Source organism: Buteo buteo, chromosome 1, assembly GCF_964188355.1.
Source record: "Buteo buteo chromosome 1, bButBut1.hap1.1, whole genome shotgun sequence".
Classification (NCBI taxonomy): domain Eukaryota; kingdom Metazoa; phylum Chordata; class Aves; order Accipitriformes; family Accipitridae; genus Buteo; species Buteo buteo.
The window spans coordinates 82,269,191-82,296,511 of NC_134171.1; the positions used below are offsets into that span (position 1 = coordinate 82,269,191).

The following is a 27,321-nucleotide window of genomic DNA, read 5'->3' on the forward strand; positions in this document are numbered from 1 at the left end:
ACGTGAACACCCAGGATCACTGCCGCCTGCCCTTACACACCCACCGCTCCCATCTGCACCTACTGCTCTCACTGCACTCATTCAGAGGGTCTCTCTGTCCTGTTTAAGGAGCCACGTGTAGAGCACGTCCACAGTGGGCAGGCTGAAGCCAGAGCTATCTTCAGGAAAGTAAAGTTGCGGTTTCATTAGACAGAATTTCTTGGCAGCAGCAGAGGCAGCTGGCCATCCTCGCTGTCGCACTGTGCCACCCCGTCTCCCTTATGCTGGCACAGCCATCTGTTTCCCACTTTGAGGGTGACTGTGGTGATCTCTGTTTAGTTTAAATCTCTAAAAGGAGTAGCACCCAATGCTTGATTGGAAAGAGTAGAGCTGGAAGTGCATTTTCCACAGAGCCTGGTCACTGTCTGTTGATTAAATGTGACTGCACATCTTCCTGTTGCCCTTTGGCTGATTTAGGAAGGAGAAGCTTCTGGATTGTGGTCAGCTTGAACAGGGAACATCCTAGGACTCCTCACAGAAGAGAAAGGTGGAAGGAGGAGTGCTGAGGCAATCTGTGGAGTCGAGCACCGAAGAGGAAGGGTTTTACAGTGTGTTTTTTCTTCAACCCTATTCTGACTCTTGTCCAGTAGACTCTGATGTCAGACTGGTATCAGAGGGACTATGATTTAGTGACGTGGAAAGATAACCTAATTACACTGATGGTATTACGAGAGAGAACAGATACCATAATAGAGCTGTAAGATTTACATTACAAAAACAGGTAACTTCTTCATTCTTGCTGTAGTATTTTGATGCCTAATACTCTTCTGTAGATTAAACTTTTTGTATTCTGTGAATGCTGGTTATTCAACTCAAAACTTACTGTGCAGACTACTGTTTTTATGGGGTGGCAGGACAGTTAAGAATTTCCCCTTTCAGTTGTTAGGAGTGTTCTCAAACATAATGTGGTTAATTAGGATTGCAGAGATAGCACAACCCTAATTACTTGTGTGACGTTTGACGTTTGAGTCCCTAAGAGGGATTGGTTATTATAATATCCTTGGATATCAAATTGGAGCTAGTTAAAATAATAGCAAAAGAGCCTCATCTCCAAGAACATTTTACAGTTTATTTCTCTTCTAATCTTGAAAATTATCTTTAGCTAATATTACAAAATTGAATCTCTGCTGCTTTTCTGCCTCTTGACAAAAGCTTAGTGTTCTTAGCAACCATAGAAATTATGCTGCAGAAAACGAGGATAAATGCACTAGAAGACTGTTGGAATTACAGGATTACAGTAGGCAGTAGCTGGCTGTTTTTATTATCTCCAAATTACGTATTTTATTGCCTGAATTACCTCTGTGTGTGTGTGTCTGTGGGATACTGCCTGACACTGGACATTTTAGCATACCTGAAGATCTTCAGGTATTTTCAGTATAAATAATTTATGCACCCCCCAACACTCTGATATGTATTCTATAAAACAAGTACTATATTACTTAACATTAACCAAAATGCAGCAGAAGTAGTACTATAAATGGTAGTGTTTGGAGCAAATATTATAAAAGTGTGCTATGTAAAAAAACCAGCGTAAGTAAAATGGAGCTTGACGCAGGTAGTAGTATTTTATCTCCAGACGTGCCATTAGGGCTCAGTGGTGTAGAAGTTCAGACCTACAGCCCGCTGCTCTACCTGAAGGTTAAAAAAAATCAAATGGTCAGGAGGGGAGGAGCCAAGAGATGGTACACCTGGACCTGCATGTTCAGGGTGTCCTCAGGTTAATGAATAATCAGTCTGAGAAGGAGATTAGCCCGGCTGGGAAAATAATAACTGCTGGTCATTAGTTATCGGAAGTTCCTGTAGCATCATATAGCGGCGGGAGTGCGTGGTGGCAGGAGTGCTGGCACTCTGTCGGGGTGGCTGTCACGTGTCAAACTGTGTACCCGGTGCACTAGGTATCATTAAAGCAGTTAACAGGTAGGATTTAAGGCAATGCTAGAGGTTCTGGTTGTCCATATTTTGATTACTATTGTAACATGGTTTATTGCCTGATAATTACAGGTCATGGCATGAATATTTCCTGTTCTCCCCAATAAATCGGCAGCTTGATTTTTCTAATGGAACTGCCTGTGGTAGTCCATCAAAGAAGTGGTTGGATGCCGTAGCCCAATTCAATATTATAAACAGTTTGAATCTAAAATCTTAATGGATCTAAATAAAGGAGGTATTTTTTAAAGATCACATCAGATGATGTATTATTTTGCTTCTATAAAGCAAATACACTGAACTGTGTTAATTTTCATACTAAAAGCAACTGTTCTACTTTCCTTTGTTGCAGATCACCAGAAACTGGAAAGAGAAGCTAGAATCTGTCGCCTCTTGAAGCATCCCAATATTGGTAGGAATATTTAAGTGTTTTATACAGTAGATAACAGTTTAGAAAACTGAGGGGAAAATACCAAATAACAAATACAAATACCAGCTCAGAGAAGTCAAGTGGAAATATCTCCCTGCAAGACTAGTTCTGTATAATGTGGTGCTCCTTTCTAATTCTACTCTGGGGTGTAATATCCCAATAGATCACCTAAAGCAACATGTACTGTTCTCATCTTCTTTGAGCTATTGCTCTGCCATCAATGAGCTATCTATGCCAGGTGTTTGGGGTTTTTTTGAGCAGTGTGTAGGAGGAGTTATTTCCAGTACTGCTCATGACTTTTTGAGACCTGCAGGATTTCATCTAACAGCATATGTTGCAAAATGACACAGACCAATGTCGATAGAGTTAGTGTTCTTTTTACTGAGGTGCTTATTTTATCCTGGTTTATTTTGTGTTTGAGAGTCTGTTCTTCTGTAGAAAAGATAGGTAGATGCAGAAAGATTTACTCCTTTTATTTCCAGAACTGTACGTTTTCTACTCCAGCGTTCATGGAAAGCAAAAAAAAAAGATACTTGGGGGGGTGGGTGTGGGTGTGTCCGTTTCCTTGCTTTAGAAACAGTAGAAACAGATAAGTACCTTGATCTTTAAGGAGTTGTATCTGGGTTTTTCAGACACTGAATTATATGCCAAGGGTTGGTCTCATAAGAGTGTTTGCTGTACCCAAGACTTCTAAGGAAGGGTGGGATTTTCCTGTCCGTCTTGTTCCTCTACCTCCATGTAGTTCATTTTTCTCCTTTTCATTTTTAACTGACAAATATTGGTCTTTGTGACATTTTTAGACTAATATAATTGTTTCATGCCTGGGAAAGAACCAGCTCCTTCCTTTTAATAATAATCATAAATTGAAAACAAATGTACCACAGTTCAAAATGAACAGAAGAACTCAGTTGAAACAAATGCCTAGATTGATTTCATGCGATTGCATGTCTTCAGTTTGTTGAGTAGCTTGGACCAATATTAGGATGTAGTCCAGATCCTCTGTGGCAGGCCAGCTATTCCATATACAATGTTTATATTTGTGAACATATGACTTGAAATGCGAACAGGAGATGACAGCTTTGGTGACAGGCGGGTAGGGTTCTGTAAGTTAGCACAAGTTCCATGCATCATTACCTGCACCAAGGTGCACAACTCAGTCAAAGGATTATGGACAAATTCTTCTACTCCTGTTTCAGAGAAGATGCCATGTTCTAGGTCTGTCTAAGAGAAGATTTTCATGACTCGGAATTAACATGCCAGGGTTTGGCAGCAGGTGTTATATTCTGTCATTGTCATTCCGTTTCTACTGTCAGCTGTTCTGCCAGCCCTGCCAGTGTATCTGCCTGAAAAAACCCTCTTCCAATTAGTGTGGTTACAATAGTTCCTTGTTTGCATAACTGCTTGAGTGAAGGCCACTTTGTATCTGGTTTCTCTCTTGGAGGAAGATCATAAATGTGGTCTGAAATTGAGAAACCGTTTCTGTAAACTTAGAAAGGTAACTCTTTTCGAAAGTAATAATTTCAAGCCTCTGAAGTCTGTCACGTAAGCTACTGGGCTGAAGAGGTTCATGTTTGCATGCTGAGCTGGCTGTCCAGTCCCTGCCTCGGCCAGGTGCCTACCCTCTCCTTCGCCCCAGGGCTGCCCACTGGAGGCTGCTGGGCTGCAGCCCAGCCCTGGCAGTGGTTTGCTCTCACCCCTTCTCCGGCAGTCATGCCCTCAGCCAGCTAAATGTCAACCCTAAAAATCATTCTAGGTGCATGCTGCTGGTATCCAACCGAATCACTTATTCTTGGGTCACTAACACATCTCCTTTTTAAAAAAGTCATCTTTAGTGGATGATAATACTACATCACACTAGAAAGCACTAATAGCAAAAAAGGAAGTATACCAGAGTAAGGTAACTCAGCTGTAACAGCAGAGATTATTATAGTGTGTTTTATATGTCTCAAAATGATAAAGATTAACCCTTGTAAATAGGTTTTACTTGCACTATGTGTATGAAAGAGAGTATGCATGTTTAAAAATATTAGGAAGTCCATGAATATAAAATTCATGCTTTTCTCTTCATCTATATTTTCTCCTGAATTTACTGCCACGGAATAACTTCTAATAGCCCAGAAAATAAAAGATTTTTTGAAAAGGAACTTGTCATGTTAACAATAAGCATGTATAATTTAAGAAAATTAAGAAAAAAATTTAAAAAATTTTCAAATGTGATCTCTGTAGGAAAGCAGAGATGTAGTTTAATTGATTGGGCAGTTTCTAAAGATGATATCAGTGGCTTGCTTTATTTTCCTCCAATGTAGCATTTTTCACCTGTCTTTTTGAAATACAGATTTGTTGCAGGATGGCAGATTTCTGAAGTTAGAATTCAGTAATCCTTTCACTTTTCTTTCAGGTTTATTCTTCCTTATTCTTCCTGGTTAGATTGATTAAATAACCCTTCTAAAAGTGACTTAGTGTAAAGGTGTCAGTTTCAGGTTAACTATATTTCTAAAATAATACATATGTAATAGTATTCAGTTCTAGAGTGTCATATGGTCTCTTCAGTTAATTATCTTTCAAGTCTTAGGACTGTAGCAGATACTTTAGGGGGAAAAAAACTTTTTAGTCACCTTTTTCATACTTCCCCTCCAGTCAGAGTAAAGCGACACAGCTGTGGTGAATCACATTTTTAGATTTCAGCCTGTGAGTAAACACATTGTAGTTTTCACATGAGCAAGATCTTTCTTCTTTAGAGAAACAGTTTAAAAAAAATTCTAAACCACTGGAAATATTTTCCCATTATCTTTCCAGAGAAAATAGATAATTATCAAAAACTTTTACAGATTGCTGGTTTTGTATTTCCAAGGTAGGTGACCAATTAGTACCTAACTAGAAAAATATTTAGTATTTAGTTATTTCAGCAGGATAAGAAAGAATTCAGGAATAAACTTCTTAACAATCAACATACCTATTTTTAGCTTCCCAACAATACTATTTTTATATCCATTTCATATCTTGATTTGATGGTAGTTTTATTAAATGGGGGCCATTACGCAGTTAGGAAATCTTAGGATGACATTTAACAAAGGCTTTCAATTTTAGTATATATTCGTCTGCACTAAACTTCAGAAGTTCCTCTGGTATTGGGAGAGGAGTCTTAAAATTGGACATGAGTGTTCTAATTTTGTTTTAAATGTAGAATTTGAACAAAAGATTTGGAAAAGCACAGCATATGGGGAAAAAATTGAAAGCTAAATCAGAATGCTTTCTTTCAAAAGGATAAAACTCTGAAATTTGGAAATTATGGTGACACACATGAAAATGCTTTCATTTCAGTTCTTGATTTGAATCTCCCCAGGTAGTCACTGTAAAATGTTAAACAAACAAAAAAAAACTGAGAGGAAACAAACATTTTCTGTTGCCTTTTTGGAAGTATTTATGAGATCGGAATATTATTTCAGGTATCAATATACCTACCAAACGTTCACAAATAAAGTATTTTAAGTGTGTACTGAGGGAGCTTAATTCTTATTAGGCATTTCTACTTGAAAGAATGATTTTGTACTAGGGTAAGATACCAAGTTCTGAATTCATGTATGAAAATTTAAATCACTGATGATTATTCTCACTAGACATGTGTCAGGAAGAGAAGCTAACTAAGTCAAAATCCAGCTATCTGGCACTTCCAAAGCCTTACAAATTGAAGAAATCCCTGATAATTCATTTTGATATACAGATGTTGTGTTGCTTGATAGGGATACATGTATTTATGCATAGCGAAGCCTACAGGAGCATACGGTCATTTGAAAAATGCTTTTTAGAAGCAGCAATTTTCTTTTTTTTTTTTTTTTTTAAGAAACAGATCTTGCCAATTGCATTTGATACCCTTTTAATGAAGTCGTGAATGTAGGTACTAGGGTAAACTGCCTTCTGTAAGGCATCTTTTCTACCGCTGTGTTATGTGCTAATTTTTTTATTATGGAAAATCAGCATATTCCTTATTAGGGATATTAAGAAAACAGATAACCAGAATAAAAATGTAAGAAGGTAGTTCTCATATGATGGGATTATCTGTGCCGGAGTTCTAAAGAAGTCTCATTCAATATTTTTATCAACAGATTTAAAAAAAAGAAATTGAAGTGGTATCAGTTTGATATGGTGGGACTAAGGAGCCTTACAGCCAATAGATGTGAGCCTAAATATCTAAGAACAAAAAATGTATGTCGGTGTTAAGAGGAGTGCCTGCATCTTGGAAAAGAATGACTTTGAAAAGCCTGTGATGACAGGAAATAACTACTTGAACACAAATCTCATTAGCACGCTGTAACACCCAGGGGCAATACCATTCTCCGATGCATGGAAGTAACAATCAGAAAGAGGAAAATAGTATTTATTTTATATCTGCCCACAGAAGTCAATTCTAGAGTACTGTGCTGAGCTTTGACATCCACATGTCAATAAGTATGATCTAGGTAAAGGGGGTGATTTGAGGAGGTCTACCAAGATAACCAGAAAATGTTATTTGTCAAACAAAAGGCAAAAAGAAACATGACTATGGTGATGAAATTAAACACAGGCATTAAGTTTTTTGGCAGTAAAATTAGGAGAATAACTTAGTGGTATGCTGTTTTCTGACTTGAAGTGTGGATTGGTTTTTGTAAGCTTTATGCTAAGAACCGTCTATTACTGAAGACGTATATAGTCCTGGTATTCAGAACTATGCACAGGCCATTATTTTTGGAAAGCTGAGTATTGTTGAAGAAAGACTGAAAGGTAATGATTCTGTTTCTGTAGTGCTTAGGAAGCTGGACAGTCCTTACGGGTTACGTTTATATCCAACACAGAAGTGTCACAGAAGTCTTCCCTGAAGACTTTTTTTCACTTCACATACAAGTATAGCTCCGGGATATCTCTGAAAGCTGTCCAGACACTGCTTTGCATATAACTAATTCAGTTAGTTTTTCATCATCTCTTTATTTTATTCATTTTTTAATTTGAAGAAATCCATGATTTCTTCTTCTCAATCCAGCTATGTAGTCATGATGCCTAATGAATGGTGTAGGAAAAAAACCTAAAGGGAAAGTGGATTAGAAAGAGTATTTCCTGTTCTCCTTTTTCAAATCTCCATTTCCCACTTAAGTAACATATATATGAAGATTTGTTTAAAAAATACAGGATTTCCTCATCCTTTTCACCTACAACTTATTCCTTAGCAATACTCATTGCTTATGTTGTGACTTGTGCCTCTTCTCACCTCAGTTCTTCGTATCAAAGTAATCGCAGTAGAAAGTGAGCCCCACTGAATTTTGCGTGAGAATTAAAATGATGCAAAATCCATTAGCTGAACTTTGAGGCCTTGAGAAAAAACTTCGTGGGTGATCGGAGTCCTTTCTTCTTGATCAGTCTTTGGCAATACTGGTATTTTGTCTTTTTCCAGCATTTCTTGAGTAAACTGGCCTGCTGCTTCTGTTACATTGTGGTAGGAAATTTCTAGGCAAACATAGCTCAGGTTCCTTTAGTATCAGAGCTCCAGCAGTTTGTGCTGGGCTGCAGTAGTTTGTACATTAGTTTGATTTTCAGCATTGGTGTATTTCTCAGGTTCTTACCATGATGAGATGACTGTAACAACATCAGTGCTGTATAGGTTTTCTTTTTTAGTTATTGCAGCTTGCTAACATAATAGAGTTTAAAATGAAGGATGTAAATGTAGGTTAAGCCTTACTGTTTGGAGATCCTAGTGCTTTTTCTTTGTAAGATTACACATCGAGTTATGTTAAAAGCTTACTTCCTTTACTGAACAAATACCCACGAAGGATTTGTCATCTTGTGTAACTATTAATTTTACAGCTGTTACGTGTACTAATGCTTCCAATTTTTAATTAGAAATTTGGAAAGAAAATTTACCAAGAAATCCACTTTCATTGTCCTGTTTTCTAGCCTTTATCTTCTTTTGGTAAACTTTGATTTCTTGGTCCTCTTTTAACTTTAGGTAAAGTTGTATTTTAGCACTGTGACTTCTAGTGTAGCAATCCACATATTTTTGGTGGTATAACACTGTTGCACTATCTTATTATTACTTTTGATGTTGATTTAGAGCCCACTTTGGTAATTTTTGTTTATAAGGTCCCAAAAGATGATAAAAACTGCATTAGCCTGATGATGCAAGTCCTGACCCAGTCTGGAAAACCGCTGATTCAAACCTGGTAAAAATGTGGCATTTTTCCCAGGTTGAGTTTGCTCTTGAAGGTTTTGTGCTGGGTTTGGGTAGTATTTTTCTAAATCAGTGTTACACTGTCTCTCTCTGTAGCTACTGGAATGGCTTTTGCTGTCTTTACATTCCCACTTGTCAAAAGCTACACACAGCAGAATGGTATGTGCAGTGCAGTAGGATCATGTAAATAACCAGAATCTCCTTGTTTTCACATGGCAGCGCTAACATGTCTGGCTTCATTACAGCACAGCGTTCCCTGCCTGCTGTCGCCTCCTTCCCTTTGCTTTATAGACACTGTACAAGATATGGCAAGCAGACAGGATCCATTAGCCAACTACATCAGGCTCAAGTCTGACTCTGATGAATCTTCATCCTTCCCGAAAGGCCACAGCAGATTTTACTGACATGTGGCAGCCCTTCAGGTGATAAATGAAGTCCTTTTGGCAACAGGACAGGTTGTCCCTGAATGGCTTTGTAAGTCAGGATATTTAGAGGTAAGTAGGACTGCCAAGCAGAAACGGTGCCATGTCAGCTCTAATAGGCCTGAGCCAGCTGTGTGCAGATCCGCTTGCGTAGCCTAGGTTGGAGTGGAGCTGTGGCATTGCCGACTAGCATGAGTTGCCGTGCTTTGGAGGGTAGAAAAGTCTGTCTTCTATGGAGAACTATAGCTGTACCAGCATATGGGAATGTGGAGCAGAATCTTTCCAAGGAAGGGTAGCTTTGCATCAGGTCAAGAGGCAGGCTAGATGCAGGACAGTCTGGGACACCAGCAAAAAAGCCAAATCACTAAACTGATTTCATGAATGTGTTGGTGTCTATTTGCAGTCTGCTCTGGTTTCCATACTTTGAGCTGGGAACTTCTCATGAATTGCTGAGGAAATGGATAGCACCCACACTTGGCACTGCTCCTCATGAAACTCTTCGTGCTTGTGTTCAGCTTACTTATTGAGGAGTGTACTCTTTTGCCTGAAATAAAGGAGGAAAAGCCTGCATTTGGGGCTTTTCTCATCTCTTCCCACAGTAATGCAAAACACAAACATAGAAGTTGTTCAATCCTTCATGTGGGGGAGAAATAAGAAACTTCATATTGTCTTGTCCTTTTTGGACAGAGGGTAATTAAAGATATGTGGGTTTTCTCTGTCCTTTATGCAAGGCAATGTGTCCTTTATGTTTTATATTCACCAAGTTTGTGCATGGGACTTCACATAAATTCACACAAATACACAGCAAATGTGGATTTAGTAAATCCTTTCTGAATTTCATTTGACTTAGTGTGGCAAAGTCAGGAGTAGCTCAGCTGGCATTAGTTGAGTTACTATATAAACCAAATGTGGAATAAAAGTCAGGCCCATTCAGGTTTGGTGCATCTTTCCTGATGCAGTGAAAGTCAAATCCTCAACTGTATAAATTTATGCTCAATAAACATGGTCCTCAGGAATATATTAACTGTATCTATGGATATAAATATATATATATGGCTTTTTATGTGTACACACACACACACACACACACACACGCTTTTGTTTACCTCAGTGAAACCAGAAATCTGTGGGACTGATCCATGTAGAGGATCTCACTTACTTTAATTATTTTTATTGCTTAGATGAGCTGATCATTTCAACAATTTTAAATCTCATCCATTCTGTTGAATTAATTAAATTTGTAATTTCCATGATGAATAAGATGAACCATAGTCCTTGAGAGAATTAAAATAAAACATCAAGAAACCAAATAAACCGGTGATATAACATGATTTCATACTTAATGTAAAAGCCAATTTAATGAGTATTATAAAATAACAGATTCAGTGTTTAAATTCAGCTGTAGCTACAGCGTGTAGCTGAATAGTCAAGTGCAACAACAGCATACAGAAGCTGGTTTTGTAGTAGCTATTTGTAAAATTAAATGTACTGTAATGAAACTGAACCAGGCAAAACACACAAGGAGGGCCTCATGGTTTTTGTTGCAACTGGTTTTTCTGCAGTCTTCCTCTTCACAGCAGTTTTTGTTATTACTATGCATTTGATTTTTTTATTGGTGGAGTTGTTGTGAATGCACAGTTGATGTTTAAGATAAAGAGACTGAAAGTTTTCACTTCTGATGTTGTAAGCATTTGGTGGGGGAAGGGCTTTCTGTGGAGCTGTTGGCAGCCCTAACAGCAAGTGAAATATAAAAAAAACCCCAAACCATAGTTAAAATACTGTAAGTTGTTTAGTGCTGATAAGTGTGTCAGCCATTTTCAACATGTAACATACTAAGTGTCAGATAATGTGGTCTGTCTGAGTGTGAAGGCAGCTTCATTAGGTGTTAAAGCTTTTGTCTCTGTTTCTGTTACAGCATAATCCTTTTATTCTGGTAAAAGTGGCATTGAATCTTTAGGTTTTACTCTTCTGGGTTACTGTGGAGCATAAAAATGTCTTTTAGTATAGACAGTGACACTACTCTTTGCCACACTAGGTTAATTCTCTTTCCTTTTAATGGAGGACAAGATTATTCTAGCTCAAGTGAAGCATTGCTGGTTGTAATATCCCTGATAACTGTAGCAACAGCCATAATATACCAAGGAAATGAGGTTGCACTAGGATTTGCCACAAATTTTGTCATTTTTTGCCTCAGAAAGTATATGCATAATTTGCACCAAAATAGTTAGTGATAAAGTATAAATCAAGTGTGAACTAGACCTTGAAGGATTTTCCTTGCCTTCTTATAGCTGGTTTTGTACGTTTACTTAAATGCATGAAAATTCTTTTCATAGTGTGTCCAGATTCTTCTAAACATTCTTTCTTTCCATAAAGGCAGTTATGCTTGTGTAGCCAGTCATTTTAAATGTAAAGTAGAGTAATCCACAGAAACGGGAAGTGGAATTTAAACATCTCTCTTGAGGAACCTGCCGCAGGGGATGAGTACTAGGATGGCTGCCACACTTCCCATTTGTATTTTGATCTCTTGTTCTGTTTTACTTTCTATATATGCTTTCTGGAAAGAAGAGTTTCATAATTGCATCGCTGACTTCAAGAACCATATAAATAAGCTAAATTAAAATGAGTTGCTCTCTTTTTGCACACAGAGGATGAATCTTTGAGAACTTACTTTTTTTGTTTGTTTGTTTGAAAGCTTTGTTTATTATGAATCTGCAACCACGTGTTATGCATACGGATAGACATCATGGCTCCCAGCTAAACCACAAATATGTAATTTTCCTCTGGACCCTTTCCTCCAAAAACATAGATCTCTACTACTTAAGCTAAAGTAAGCTTTTTCTTTCAGTAAAGCTAGCACAGGCATTTTTAGAGCATTTTTAGGGGATATTGTATGTTCTGTTCCCTTTGCTTTGTACAGACAATGTTGATGATTTAATAAGTGAATTCTGCCCTGGTTCTTGGATCAATACCCAAATGCTGGAAAAAAATATTGTCAACCTCTTATTTGAGGTGGGGGGATATGGGACCAAACCCAAACTGAAAAATGTTTACAGTATGTTCCGTAGTATGGATGGGTGTCACTGCCTGGATGGCATTAGTGCAGCTCCTTTATGGGTGGTAAAATTGTTGTTGGGTAGTTTCCATTATAAACCCAGCTCCAGCCTTGGCATTTGTGGCTGTGGGCTGAACTCGCTCTGTGGGACACTTTTGTCTCGGCTTGTTCCCTTTGCCCAAGAGAAAACAGAGAATTATCATTTGGGCACCATTTGTTTCCCAAGCAGCCTAAATCTGCCCATTTGAAGTGTTTGGCATCCTAACCCAAGGAGGGTGGGCTGTCTCCCTTACCAGCAGGGAGGCTGGTGGGAGGAATCAGTACGTGCCTGCTTCTGGAAAAGGTCTCTCCGAGGAGAAAGTGTTTGGCTGTTGGGACCACCTCGGAGCTCAGTTCCACCCTTACCCCTCCTCTCTTCTGTCTCAACTTCAGTTACCTGTGACATGCAGAAAATGATAAATTCAGACATGGGGGCAGAGAGCAGGAAAGGAGGAAGTGTGGCATGACCCACCAGTGGGGAGGAGGAAGCACTTGAGTGAGGGAACGGGGGAAGGCTGGAGATCGGAGCTAGGAGCGGCAAGAGGTGAAAGAAAGGTCTCCTGACTTTGGATCATGGATCATGTTTTGACTTAAGCGTTCATAAATCTGGAGTGGCCCTTCGGGATCTTGCTGGGGAGCTTAGGGATGTCTTTGCTCCTCTTGCAAAGACGATACAAACCCAGGAAGCTTATGAGGAGAGGCGATGCTCAGGGCTACTCCCATCTGCCCGGACATCTTGCTTTACTTACATACCCTGCCCCCTGAAAAACACCATCATAAATCATGCAATCATGCTGGTTGGAAGGGATCTCTGGAGGCTATCCAGTCCCAACCCCCTGCTCAAGCCATGTCCAGTAAAATTAGGTTACTCAGAGCCTGTGCTGCTGAGTTTGGAGAATCTCCAGGGAAGGAGGTTGCACAGCCACTCTGGGCCCCACTCCAGTGTTTGACCACCTTCCTGTCAACAAAAATAAATAAATAAATAAAAGCATCTTTATGCCTAACTGGGATTTTCCATACTCCAACATGTGTCTCTTGCCTCTTGTCTTGCCATTTGCACCCTGGAGAAGGCTGTCTCTGCCATCTTGACAGCCTCTCCTCTGGTAGCTGATGGCAGGAGCGACGTGTGTTCCAGCCTTCCCTTCTTACGGCCGGCCCAGCCCCTCCTCACGTGCCACCTGTAGACCCCTACGCATCACGGTGGCTGTCTGCTGGAGAACGCCTGAGAGAAATAATAGCTAGCAACAAACTAAGCTGTCCTAAGTACTAAGACTGGGCTGAAATAAAAAGTTAATGCCACAGGTTATTTCAAAGGCACAAGGTACAATGTAATTCAGGGTATGGTCTGTTTTCGTGCTCAGAATTTTAGATCTGAGCATTGCATTATTCTGGTCTTAGGATGCTTTCCCAGGCAAGATGCTGCAGAAGAAAATAGTTTAGGGCAAGGAGCAAGGCATTTGCAGTATGTCGTTCTCTAAAATCTTTCCTGCTGATCAGGAAACAGGGTACTGGAATGAAAAGTGGGTATTCTTGAATACAGCTGCATCCCTGTTAGGATGTTTTTGATCTTTTCTTAAAAATACATCCACTTTCATGTTTAAATATTGTGACATAAATTCTTAATGAAAGTGTAATTTGACTAAAACCTGTAAACAGGGCCTGACTTTTTGGAATGCAGTTTTTAATTGGTTGCAAGGCGTGCATTTGGAAGTACATTTGATAGGCTAAATTTGTCTGCTGTCATGTCAGGTGCGGAAATGCCTATTTCCTCTTGCTTTTTGCATTTCTTATGCATCTTTTGCATCTCTACCAATGGAATGCCCATTCAGTAAGAGATTTTGTAATATCTTGGTTATAACATATTGAGAACAGCACATCAAAAATCTGGTTACTTCCTAAAAAATTGAAATTTCACATAGAAGATAATGAACAAAGCACAGTGAAACTGTGTACTGCTATGACACTAGGAGGCTGGCTGAACATCAGTCGTGGCTCTTTATTTAGCAACACAGACCTAGGGTGTGTTCTCTGTCTGTGCAAATGCACCTTGTGAGTAGTGGCAGTACAAATTAACCCTGTGTCGTGTTCCGGAAAAGTCATGAGAGAGGAAAAACCATAGTACAGCTTCTTTCCTTGCTCAGACTGTGTAACTGCGGTGATACTAGTGATGACTGCAACTGCCTGCTAGAGACTGCTGGCCAGTACATCTCACAAAAATAACCAAAAACTTCTAGATTTTGAAGAGCTTCTTGTCTACATCTGTGTTTTCCTAAGAGGAGTTCTCTTGTAAACTACTTACCACAGCAAAATGATTTTTTTTTTTTACAGGTCTGTCCTCATCGGGACTCAGGACTGCCTGCTTAGCATAGCGTGGCCGTAGCTCTGCTGGGATGTTACCCTTTACTGTCCCCCTGCATGGCAGCGGTGTGCCAGTGGCTGGTGCCAGTCTGGCTAATCTTCCCCTTGAGCTCAAGGATGAGGGGACAGAATTGATCAGTTCCAGGTTGACAGCTGTCCCCTTAACCATTCCCTGTCTTGTAGCAAATGTTTCAGGTGTCCTTTAGGATTTCCTCGCTCCTTCAAGTGCTTGCTTTTAAAGTCACAAATTCACTTTTCATCATGACGGGAGGCTGTTGTGTTGCTCTGCTCCTGGAAGTACCTGTCAAAGCCACGGCATACCAAGGGATGCTAGCTGGACTGGTCTCTCAGCTTTTCACGTGCTGCAACCTAGCACAGAGTGAATGCTTCTGTCCTGCAAATACCGCTAACCTCCATTGCTGGCAATGGATAAATATCTTGTAATTGCTCAGTTCAGTCTTTTTTTTGCAGATTTCTGCACCGAAGACTTTCTTACTCCCACAAAACTGCTGATCCAGGATTTTTTCCAGTAGATAGGGGTTTAATGATACCTCTCTCCTCCCAGTCACCTTCCAAATTTGGAAGTTCTTTTTTTAGTGGCTTCACCAGAGTGTTAGTATTCTCATGGACTGCCCATAGGAATGTGCTTCTAATTTTAGTTTGTCCTCTAGATGTCTGTCTCCTTTAAATACATCCAACTTCTCATTACAGCCACGCTGGGCCAAGCATGGCACTCTGCTACTGATACTTGTATATTGAAGATGTTCTGGTATTGTTTTGTTATCAAATCCACAGCTTCTGCTCTTGTGCTGCACGGCAGTGAATAGCACTCGTGTATCAGCAGTTGTATCATCAGAGTAGTGCTTTTTGATTAATTTATTTGTTGTGCATTTATTTATCAGGTGACCTTGAGGGTTATTTAATTGTATTCCATCAATTTATACTTGGTCTAATATTGATGGTGTTATTGCTAGGATTATGTTGAATTTGGCTATGCAGCCTTGCTGGGAAAGAATTGGTTGATGATCTGAAGTCATAATTAAAGCTAAATGGCTTGCAGCTATCTTCTGTAACATATACATTTTGGGAGTTACTGGATGTGCTAAATAAGAGGAATATTTAGAGAGATTCTTCAACTGCAACTAGTAGTCTAGCTTTGTGAATACAGACTGGCTTTCCAGCACTTTGTTGCAGTTTCTCTTCCATCCAAGTTTATGTGGGTTTTCACTGAGCTAATTACAATCTTACAAATGGTCCCATGGGACAGGACAAACTTGCTAATTTCCGTTTATTGTAAGACTGTGATTAAAAGACAATGGCAGTTTCTCATCATAAGCCTCAAGTTTGTCATCTATTAAGCTAATATGCATTCCCTGCTTTTTGTAAAACAAACCCTTTCAATCATTTAGGATCATCATTCACTTGTAAACTTGCACGTTAGGAAAATGATAGTAATTTATAGTTGTCTTCAGTTCTGGTAGCATGACTTACTGTGATAGTTAATTGATAGAGGGGGAAGCCGCATTCACTCAGAAAACAATACAGATGGCTTTGAGCCTAGCCCAGTGGATAGAGATGGAGTGGGATTATTATGGAAACACCCTGTCTTGGTATAGTACTTTGAATGTCTCAGTCTTCTGCTCTGTTAAGTTACTGAAAGCTTCTACTGCTTATATGTTGTCTTGAATGATTGCAGAAACATTTGGTTATCTAGGTTATGGCAAATTTTTGTTCACTACATCTGATGCTGTATGGATGTTGGCAGCATCGTACAGATAGCTAGAAATAAGAGACCACTTATGTAACCATAATTTTTTTTCCTTGAGACTTATCACACAGTCTGCTTTTTCAGATTTGTAGTGAGTATAAGAAACAGACTTTGCATCTTCACTGTAACCTGCGGCATAGTGTAAAGATGCCTAGGCTTGCTTTTTTGCTTTGCTGTTGTTGAAGAGCAGGTTAAATAAGTCATGCTGATACAATTAAACTAACAGAGGTGCACACACCAGCTTGTTTAAAGTCAGTTTGGATATCTCTACACCATGTTCCCATTTGCCATAAAGACATGCCTTAGGAAACATGCTGTAACTATAACAATTACAAATGAAAATATTTATCTGTAATTGATGTGTGCTAAATCATGCCCTGCTAAGAGAAGGGGAAGTAGCAGCAGAAATCCTTCTGCAAAGTCAGTAATCTTTGGAAACATCTTGATTTAGTCAGTGTTAGCTAGAAGCTTCCCTTTCTGTGCTACTGGCTCTGTGGGAAGCTCTAGCCCAGCTGCTTTTTCAGAAGAGGTAAGCTCTTCCACCTACCGTAGCCTATTGCTGTTTTGTGTACTAACCTAGCACAACGCTTAGTTAAAACAGGAGAAATTAATGGCGTAGTTTTACTTTAATATTTAGCAAAGAAGTGAGCCCATTTGCTCCCTGACCCCATAAGTTCAGGGAGTTTTCACTGCGTAGTAACCAATATATTGTCATGAGAAACTAATCAGGTCCTAATAAAACCTGTGTAATTGCTCTTTTCACAATAGTTATGGCTTCCTCAGGAAACTGATGCAAGAAAAAAAAATAGTCCCTACACTTCCCCTGTTGCTACCCTAAAGAAGTCCTTGCACAAGGACTGGGTAATCTCAAGTCTGAGGGCACATCTGAGTTTTATGTACCGCAGACTGCAGTGGTATGCATTGCTGCAGTGGTATGCATAGAGCTGATCTCTGGGTTGATCATATTGCTCACGTTCAGGACGTTCAGGATGTTCAGGACTGATGTTTGTGAAAAAGGACACCAAGGACAGAGATGTGATTATAATTATGTTTTCGGTCTGTTGAATCCATTTTACGTCTTTTTCATCGAAGCTGATAACACAAAATTTTGGGACCCGATCCTATGAAAGTGGCTTTAGCCTTATTTTCATGCACAGATATAAAAAAAGCTATCAGATAAAAGCACAGAGAGGCTAAATTTACAGTGGTACTGTGTAACATAAGTAAGTAATAGGTTCATTCCCCAAAATATAGAATGTGAAATGATAATAGGGCAAAAAGACGTTTCCTTTTGCCTTGGTTCACTTGGAATACGTTATTTTAATTCACATTCTATGAATGAGAAGGTCGTCTTACAGACATGTTCAGACAGCCTTCATCATCTACAAAGAAAAAGTATAGCCATATATAGCTATGTGATGAAGCAGTCCACAGAACTGAAAGATTTAGCCAAGTAGATGTAAACTGCAAGAAAATGTGTGTAGCAAGGTATACTAACAATTGCAAAACCTGAAAAGGTAGGAATGTTCTGTTTGCGTTTGGTCCTTTGCTCACATGAGACATGTAGGAACGGCTGGCTGCGTTGGATTGGATCAAAGCAGGTCTGTCTGGTGTCTGATAGTAGCTGTGGAAGCCTGGGAAAGACTGTGGAGATGCATGTAGTGGTAATTCCCCTGAATACTTCCCCAGTCTCCAGTAATGGCAGGTCAGGAGCTTCCTAAGGAAATGAAACCTTGTATGTGTTTTAGTAGCAGTGTGGGTCTCTTCTGCGAAGTTGACTTTATTGTCCTGAAACTAACTTTTTTTGCTGGAGCAGGTCCATTGCCTGCAAATGCTGCCATCACTTCAGAATACAGCATTTTCTGATCTCCGAGGACTACTGCACGTTAGAATAATATACAGCATAATCAAGAAGTAATTGAGAGATAATGTTGACTTGGTATCTTAGCCTTTTTTTTTTTTACTTATGGTTTTAATGTGGGAGAATACTCATATCCCCATTTTAATGCCATATTCTGATATTAAGTATTGCAGTCAAAAGTGCTTAGAGTTTGTCTTAGTGCCTGTACTAGAGGATAAGTGATTTGGTTGTCTTGTTACCAAACTAAATAAATAGTCATTAAATTCCAGGTGCCCTCAAAAGGTGGTACCTATTGTGCTGAAGTGAATCAGTGTGCACCGTTGGTGGTTGTACTGCGTAAAGATAGTTGTGTGTAGGTCTTCAGAAAATGAACTCAGATCTGTTTGTCTAATGTTTATAGCCACTTCACTAAAAAATGTGACTACATTTATGTAATTCATGTGTTTTAAACTTCCCGGTCTTATAGAAAAGATAATGATACAATGCATGATCTTCATTGCAAATCTGGAATATTTCAAGATCATACTGACTTCTGTTGTCCACAAAGACAGTGATTAAATATGTGTAATCTTTCATGAGGGACTGGCAATAGGAGTTAAATTTGATACAACGCTTCTAGCACAATGGTACTTAATGGTGGTCAAACTTACCACGTAGGGAGTAGAGTTTTAGGTCTATCTGCATATAAAAGCTGCCCCAACTTAATCAAAAGCTGATTTATTTTTAAACTGAAATAGCTATTTTTTTGTGGCCATCTACTGTTCTGTAAACTGGGAAATTGTTTCAGTTTAAATTAGCTGATATTTTGTTTTAAGCTGAATTAAAAGAGTATAAACTTTGTTTCTATGCCAACATAATAAATAAAGGAAAAATAAAGTTTCTTGGTATATTCTGTTGTCATCTTCCCACTGAGAGGGATGGCAAGAATTCCCCAAGACAACTTTATTTGAAAATAAGTTAAAACCTTAAAGGCAAAAGAGAAAATACTGTAAGACAACTAAATCCTTTTTGTTGTCAGAACTAAGGTTTGGGTTTGTTTATGAATCAAATGGGATGGGGGTATTCTAGTTTACATTCCCGGCTGATGGCGGTAACAGGGCTGATGGTGCTCAGCGGCAGGGCTGGGGCGTTCTTGCCTGGGGAGCGGCTGGCTCTTGCTTTGGCCTCTGTCCTCCCGCTGGGAAAACCAGGGAAGCTAAAATAATGTTGAGGTCTCTCTTGGCTCTCTGTAATCCCTTTATATTTTGTAATAAGAAGAATATTAAAGTTTCCGTTTTAAAGATTATTTATTCCAGCTTGAGGTAAAATGAACTTTGTAGTTACTGTTTACAAGGTCTTAAGTGTTAATTTTTATGAAAAAAACAAAGCAGAGTAGCAGCTTTTTCTGAACTTACGTATTTTCAGGAGATCAACATGACAATAGTGATAATTTTGACATCTATCTCTATATACTGAAAAACTACTTTCAACCTATTTTATGCACAGTGTCTAACATATTAACATATATTTAAGGCCAGAGTTTAGGAAGTACTTTGTACCCCCATCCCCACAACAGTCAAGAGAAAAAGGAGCATTCCTCGCACGTTATGCTGTTACCTGCTTAACTTGTTAAATCTCAAAAGTCATTTGTTCCCAAGGATTCCCAAGACACACAGCCTTCCTATTCGAAGTGTTACGTGGCTTGTCTGTTGCTTCCTCATCTCAAAGACTTGCCTTGACTGACGGGGAGAGGAATCCCAGCGTGTTTTCATTTCAGAGAGTGGTTGGGGAGCAGTTTCACGTGGATGTCAGGTGACAAGTCCTGCAGGGTTTTCCTTTCTCCCCCCCCTGGAAATGGGTCCGTTACAGAGCATTTGCTCTGACATTTCCTGGATGCTGGAAAGGGATGCTTCATGCTGGACTCAGGGACCGGCTTCTTGGCTGAGGGAAATGAAGCTCGGAGTCCAGCTTCCCCAGATCAGCAGCCTACAGAGAGGTTTTTTCCCGTGGTTCACACTCTACAGTTGGCAGTGGGATGTCACTGGGAGTTGAATGAGGCAATTCCAGTGCACTTGTGTTTTCTGTCCCCTAACACAGTAATGTTTTAGCAGTAAAATTCATTTTGTTACGTTTTTCTCTCCAAAAGCCTGTTCTTGTTTCAGAAGTATTATAGGAAATGGGAAGTTTCCAAAGTTTAGCCTCATGGAAATATGTTTCTGGTTCTTTGTTATAGCTGGAAATGAAATCAGTTGGGATTCCTTGATGACAAGTGTCAGGGATTTGTTTCCATAGGGATAATTAGTCTTCCTTATTTACTTTAAAGAGCCAGTTTGTGGAGCAGTTTTTTATGTCTAGGATGAATAATGTGATATAAAAACACATATCTGTTTGCACAATTATCACTTATGTTAGAAGCTACTGTGGAAGATTATTGAATAGGCTTATTGACCTCCCGGTCGTCGTGAGCTGTTTTATACAGAAATCAGAGGAGAAACCATTTTTATGAAGATAATGGGTCAAACTGCAATTGTATATATATGTTCTTTTGAGTTACTTCAGGGGGTTTTCAAAGACATGAACATCCAAGTTGTCATCTCCTTTGGCTCACTGCAGAGCTACAGCCTTGCGTAACTGTGAAAGGGATGGGGGTGATAGAGGGATGTTGCAAATTGTCTGAAGCTTCTGTTAGCTGTGGAACCTGCTGGAATACTAGAATATGAAAGTATAACAGGAAAAACAAGTTTGCATGCAGAATTTCTTCTTCTTTTTTTTTCTTTTTTTTTTTTAAAGCAGATGCAGTCCATACGGAAAGGACTTATTCAAATGTTTACATGTGTTTCTTTATTTGTATAAGCATATTTGTTACAGATTTTTGTTCTGGTCAGGTTCTTAAAGTGGTTAAGTGCCTTGGTGCAATGAAGCAGAATACTTTCTGTGGCCATTTTTATCACAGCTGGGGGGAAATGAAATTCTTAATAATTAAGGTTTGCATTCCATTAAATAGCAAAAGACCAGCTTGCTATCTGTGACGTTACATGATTGTTTATTAAATTCCTCACAAATGTAGTTCATTTACAAACATCTTCTTTACCAAAGTTTATTCATCGTATTCCACCAAAGTGACTAGGATACTTTTCTAAATGCATTCAAGAAAATTTTTCTGTTTCATTTTTTTTCTCCATAATATAACTGCTTTAGACAGAAAATGCCTCTTTTGCCAAAAATCTGAAAATACTTCCTTCAACAAAATGAATGTATTTTAAATCAGTATTGGGGTATGGTTTGGGATTTTTTTTATTTATTTATTTTTGTAGACTGAAAATTATTTTTTAATGTTATTAGTAAAATGAAAAATTCTGTGCATCTTGGGGGTAAGAAGTTGGCAGGAATGTCAAGTTTTCAGTCAGCCTTCAGAGATAGGCGTGCATAATGTTTGTTGTAGCTTCAGTAATTCGGTTAGGGTAAATTGGCATGTAATTTTTAACAGCAAGATTGCCATTTACAGTGCATTTAATATATTTATCAGACTATAGAGCTGATTCTTCAACCCTGCTGCATTTCCATAGTGTTACAAAGTAGATACAGTATAATGATCTGAACCATAATCTTGGGGAGAATAGCTCCATGCTTTAGTTATGTCCAGCTGCCAGGATGACCTGTTTTAAAACTTTAAGGCCCTTGTTCTCCTAAAGCATTGAGAGACCAAAAACCAATGACTGTGTATATAAATACTACATTTTCAGTATTGCCCTTTGTCAAATCAATAGTTCAGATTAATTACAAATACTCTTTGTTAGGATAGTTATATAGGAGTGGTCTCTGAATTAAAATTGCATACTAGAATTGGATTATTGCTCAGTTATTAAAAAAATTCAATATCTAACATGAATATCAGTAAAGATCATATTTTATCTTTTCTTACTTTTATAAGCTATCACAGTTCAAATCAACTTTCAAATGAAGAATTTTACTAAGTTACCTTGAATACACAGTCATCCCCTTTTGGTTTTACTTTATGGTCTACTCTGATAAACTAATGAATAAGCTTTTACAGTTGGGTAAAAAAAAAAAGCTAAAAATGAAAAGTTTTAGGAAATTTAGCTATAGTAGTTGCTGATACTGACTGAAAGAATTTGGCCTAGGTTTTCTAAAAGTGATTGTTACTAAAGGTGCCTTAAATACAGTGCTAATTGCTTTGACAACATTGTCTAAAGCTGCTTGGTGCATGCTTTGGTCCTTTATGAGAGGTTCTAGTGGAGGAGGCGGCATTTCTTTTCTGTGGTCCTTCTTGTCGTGCCACAGAATTACAATTTTCTGCTTTCCTTTTTGTTTAAAATATTTAAAGTAGTGACTTCGTTTTCATAAGCTGATGCCTTTAAATACCTTGGGGCCTTCTCATCATGAAAGGTGAGCATTTAAAAAATAAACAAACATACTTCTCTGAGTTGTCATTATATAAATTGTTTATATTTCTGTTTAATGTGTTCTAAGAGAGGAAAGCCAAGAAGGGAGGCTGTGTCCTGCCCAATGATTACAACCCCCAAGATCCAATTCTGTAGACATGTAAGTCCTACATATTATTTATATAGATCTGTTTTCAGTGTTGGCCATCACTGTAAATATTAAAAGAGACATAGCCTCATTTTGACAATAGGGCAATTCTGTCTGAGGTTTTATTTTCTTGTGATGCATTCAGAATCTAGCTGAAAGCTTTCTTCTACCACATTTACATTTGGCAGAAGTATCTATCAAAAAGATACAGAACTGTATTGTTCCAGCAGGGATTAATAGACTCTTTTGCTTGTCTAATTAGGATGTTAGATTCTGTGCGTTGAGCAGATTTCATTCAGTTTTACATTTGATCTTTTCCATCATTTCAGTTTCTTGAATTGCTAAAACTCTGTGCATCATTTCATAATGAATCTTGGCAATCAATGAGCTGCCCAACCATTGTGGCAATTTTGTCATCGCTGGTCTATGAAGAAGACTTGCTTTAACATGATAACTAGGCCCTTCTCTTAGAAAAATTAAGCAAATTACATTCCCTCCATTAAAGTATGCTGTGTGATTTTCCAAACCTGTTAATTTTAATTAATATAACATCTCTATGTTACAGCTTTTTCTTTTATTAGTTAACACTCTGAATTGTCATTATCCCTCTTCTTACATGTTCTCATGAATGCTAAAATGGTTAAAAAATGTTAGCGCTTAAAGCATCAACACTGGCAGCTGAGACATCAGTTTGCTCTTAGCAAAAATTTGTGTCAGACTTTCTTTTAATCCATGCAGCTATCCTCCTAAGGCTTAATCTGATGACATTTGTAAGGCTTTTTGTTGTGTTGTAAAAAATCTTGTTAAACTTACAAAATCAGGGCTTTAATTGCAAAGAGGAATTAGCTCAACCTGAAATACAGGATTTCCAGTAAATAATGTGATTATATATTAAATGAAGACATAAAGATACAGGTGTACATTTTAGTACTCTGTTCTTTCTTTAAAAAACTATATACAATTTTACTATTTTCATATATGAATAGTTAAAGGCATGTAACTCGAGCTGTTCCTTTTAACTTCAAGGATATAGGATATAATTCCACAGTACTCTTCTGTGCTTGTGTGCACACATACCTGCGTTACGGTGCACTGAAAAGCAACAAAAATCTGTTGGTTAAAGAAAAAAGTGTCAGAGTTATTACAGCTTCTCTCCCTGGAGACTGCTAATGCAGAACGATATGTTTTGGAATACCTGTTTACATTTCTTTTAATTAGTTAATTTTATTTGGGATGTTTTATTTTTAGCAGCTAGATTTCTGATGTTTAGGCTGAATTGGGTTTTCTCTTCTAAGTTTAGTTTGTTAGCACTTAGTGCCTGAAGCACATGTACAAGCTAGACCTGCGGGTCTGTCTGTGCTTACAGATCACTGTTAAAGACTTGAGAAGCTGCTTGGGTTTTTTTAGGGTGTTTAGTAGCTCAATGAGTCTCTTCTGATCACAAAACATACTTTTTCTAAAACACTCTTTCTTTTTCCTCTCTTCCTGACATTTCCAACAACATGTATTGATGACCTGTTTAAACTGTCAGTCTTCATCCAGCAGGAATGAAGCAAGAGTCTAATCATGACAAAACAGTTGGTGATTTGAGGCCATCTGCTTTGACTTCAGTACCTGGATTTACTTAGTCTCACTTCAAAATTTGGTCTTCTGTCTACTTTGGCAAGTAATTTTTTATTTTCTGTGTAGCAAGAACCTTTTACCAAGGTTAACAGTTCAGCAAACTGACTTACAAGCATGCATTAGACTTGAGGTTTTTTAATGAAGGCAGTGAATATTCCTGGCATTTAATCAGAATACAGAGGTTTATTGTGTGAGGGCCTTGATGGGGGAGGGTTTTGGTCACAAATGAGTATTTTTAGCATATATGGCATTTTGTTCATCCTAGTTAACACTTACTGTTACAGTGCCTTGGGGACAAATGTAGTCTTTCCAAATATGAAATTGCCTAATTATTTTTCCGTCATTTTTCATTATACCAGTACAGATGCAGATTAATAGGATTTTTTTCTCAAGTTGTTGACCCTAAATAACCGTGAATTCGCACTCTAATAAAAAGTTGTTTATCTTTTGAATTAATTTGGAAGCTATATAGTTTTGATTCACTGTTGCTGAATATAGACCTGTTAATAGCATACATAGCACTGCTGACTTGCATAAAGTCATTTAATGATAGTAAGTATTACAGTATACTGCTTGTGTATTTAACAGCATGGGGGAGGATTATTTTCTTAGATACACAAAGCATTACTCTATGTTAAATGTCTTTCAGAAATCAGCTGCCCTTGAGCATTGCTACTGTACTAATCTTACCAGATTAGCCTCTAAATATTTCAGATTGTTAGGTAATGGCTCTTATTAATATTTGCAAAGTTCTTTCTACTGTAACTGAGCAGCTTTATTATAGAGGGCCCCAGGCTTTCATGGTGTATAAGGAAGAATAAGCGTAAGGAGCAATCTCAGCTTTAACAGTACTGCCTAGATTTCTGACTCTGAGCTCCTAAAATGTGAGCGGGGGGAAAAGGACACTACCCTGCACCCTGAGGAGCATTGCTCATCACCCCTGGCAAGAGCCAACTGCTGCTCTGTGACTTGGGCATCCCTCACTTCTGTGGCTCAGCAGATGACAGAGGACCTCTGCTTCACACAGCTGCCAGCTCTGTTTCACTCCATACAGGGGCTATGTCTGCGTGGTCTCTTCTGTGGTCATGTATCAGCTGTCAGCTACCTGACTTAGACGCTGGGCATTGGTCTGTTAATGGTAGCACAGATGCAGTGCCGAGTACTCGAATGTTTAGCCAGCTTTCTTACTAGGTCTGACTGATATTTGTAATTGGTTGTTTTCAAAGAAGCATGTAAGCTGCACAAAGTAGGAGCTGCCTGTGTTACGCACCACTGATTTAGGGAGTTTGGTTGCTCAGCAGAGATTATTTATACCATGCATCAAAAGAGAGGAAGTAGTGACAGTGATAGAAAAATGTGGAGCATTGAGGTATAGAGAACGAGGTTACGGTGAAGATGTTTGGGGCTTTTTTTGAAGGGAGCAGATGTCTGATCAGCACAAACAGCAGCACTCCTGAGCAGTGGTTTGCAAGCTTTTGTATCCACAGCTCTGCTCCCATATGCAGTTTTGTGTTTATCATGTTTAGCTTGGGATCTAGACTAAAAGCTATAGGATGAATTTTGACTTTGGTCTCAGTTCTTGGCACTGCTGTAATGACTTCTGCACTGGCATTCATGTGAGTTTCTGATGAAGTTCTAGCAGTAGGTTTATTTTCCTTCCCTCGTCACCGTAGTTTATTTAGTAGAACAGGACAAGATGACAAAGGGTGACTTTGCAGGAAGATCTGACAGTGCTAAGCCACTGCAGATCTTCTGCTTCTCAGCCAAGCGGTTTTGCTGAGCACAAGGCATTCTTTGTCAGAGATGAGAGAGCAGAAAATACTTATAGACAAGTGTTTTGAAATAGAAAATTGAGTGGTTCAAATATTACCAGAAAACATATCTGGTTATACCTTTTCAGTGACTGAGTTTTTTCAGGTTTTGTTCTACCTCATTATTTTCAAATGCAACAGCTTATCCCATACCCGGTGGCAGGCAGATACCAATTCATAGAAAACCCAAGATTAAATTAAGTCATTCCATCAAGTTCCTTCCATTAAGTAATGAAGTTCATTTTTTAAAGTTTTTTTTCTAATAAGAGTGATCTGTGTAAGATCTGCGTAAATACTCCAGTACACTTTTGGAAGTGAACAAGGAGGAAAGGCACATCTGTCCCGTTTTCACTCTTCTTGCAGGAAGGCAGGAACTTGTAGAAATGATTTGCATATTTCAGCAAATACGACATAAGCTTTTGTGACTTTCAGACCCATTTTAAACCTGCACTGCTGACGAATGACCCCTGTAACTTCCTAAAAGTGCACTAATTCGAGACATCTAGCTTCACAGTTACAGGATTAACTCTTCCTGGAGTCCATAGATCTTAATCTTTAGCACCAAAGGGCAAATGAGTGTCTTTAACTACATTACCATTGACTACATTATCTCTTTCCATGCTCCATTAATAAACACGATGAATGGGGTTGCGTGGAAAGAGTCTTCCCTAATGAGTGGCACTCTGGCAGTTTGACACCTCCATGCACATTTGTGCAGCTGCTGTACTGACCATGGACTGTAACTTCTATTTGAAGTTCAGTCTTCTCAAATATTTTGTCTTTGTAATGTGAACTAAATCAGATACCAAATTTATTCAAAATTACCACTTCAGCAGTTTCACAAAAATAATTTTTTTAGGCAATAGTTTTAGATAAGATTAGATATCTTTATCCTGAAGAATTTTTATCTGATTTTTTCTACTGCTTGACTTGTCTCCTTACCTGGAAGAATTTGAATTAGCTGGAATTACCTGGAATTTGAATTACCTGGAAAAATTTCATTGAAAGTATGTGGAATACTATTATTTTGATTTTATTTTTTTCTTTAAAGGCAGAAATTCAGAAAGGAGATAATAAGGTTGCTTGGCCGTTATATCAAGCTGTTTTCTGTAAAATGGACACAAAATACTATAGTTCAGCACAAAAAGTCAAATAAAGGAGATGATTTTACTTTTCTATCTGATTGGAACTTGCTCACACTAATGGCTAAATACAAAGCTAATAAAGCCAATAGGAGTTCTCCCTTAAATTATTATAATGACTATC

The 27,321-nt window shown here is 38.4% G+C and overlaps 1 protein-coding gene across 21 annotated transcripts in view; it reads left to right on the forward strand.

Annotated features, from left to right (window-relative positions):
- CAMK2D (calcium/calmodulin dependent protein kinase II delta) overlaps positions 1 to 27,321 on the forward strand; it is a 163,064-nt gene that overhangs the window by 62,428 nt on the left and 73,315 nt on the right. For all 21 annotated transcript variants that reach the window (XM_075037900.1, XM_075038075.1, XM_075037893.1 and 18 more), the window contains exon 3: positions 2,318 to 2,377. In XM_075037900.1, coding sequence (XP_074894001.1) covers positions 2,318 to 2,377 — 60 coding nt within the window. The remainder of the gene's footprint in view (positions 1 to 2,317; positions 2,378 to 27,321) is intronic.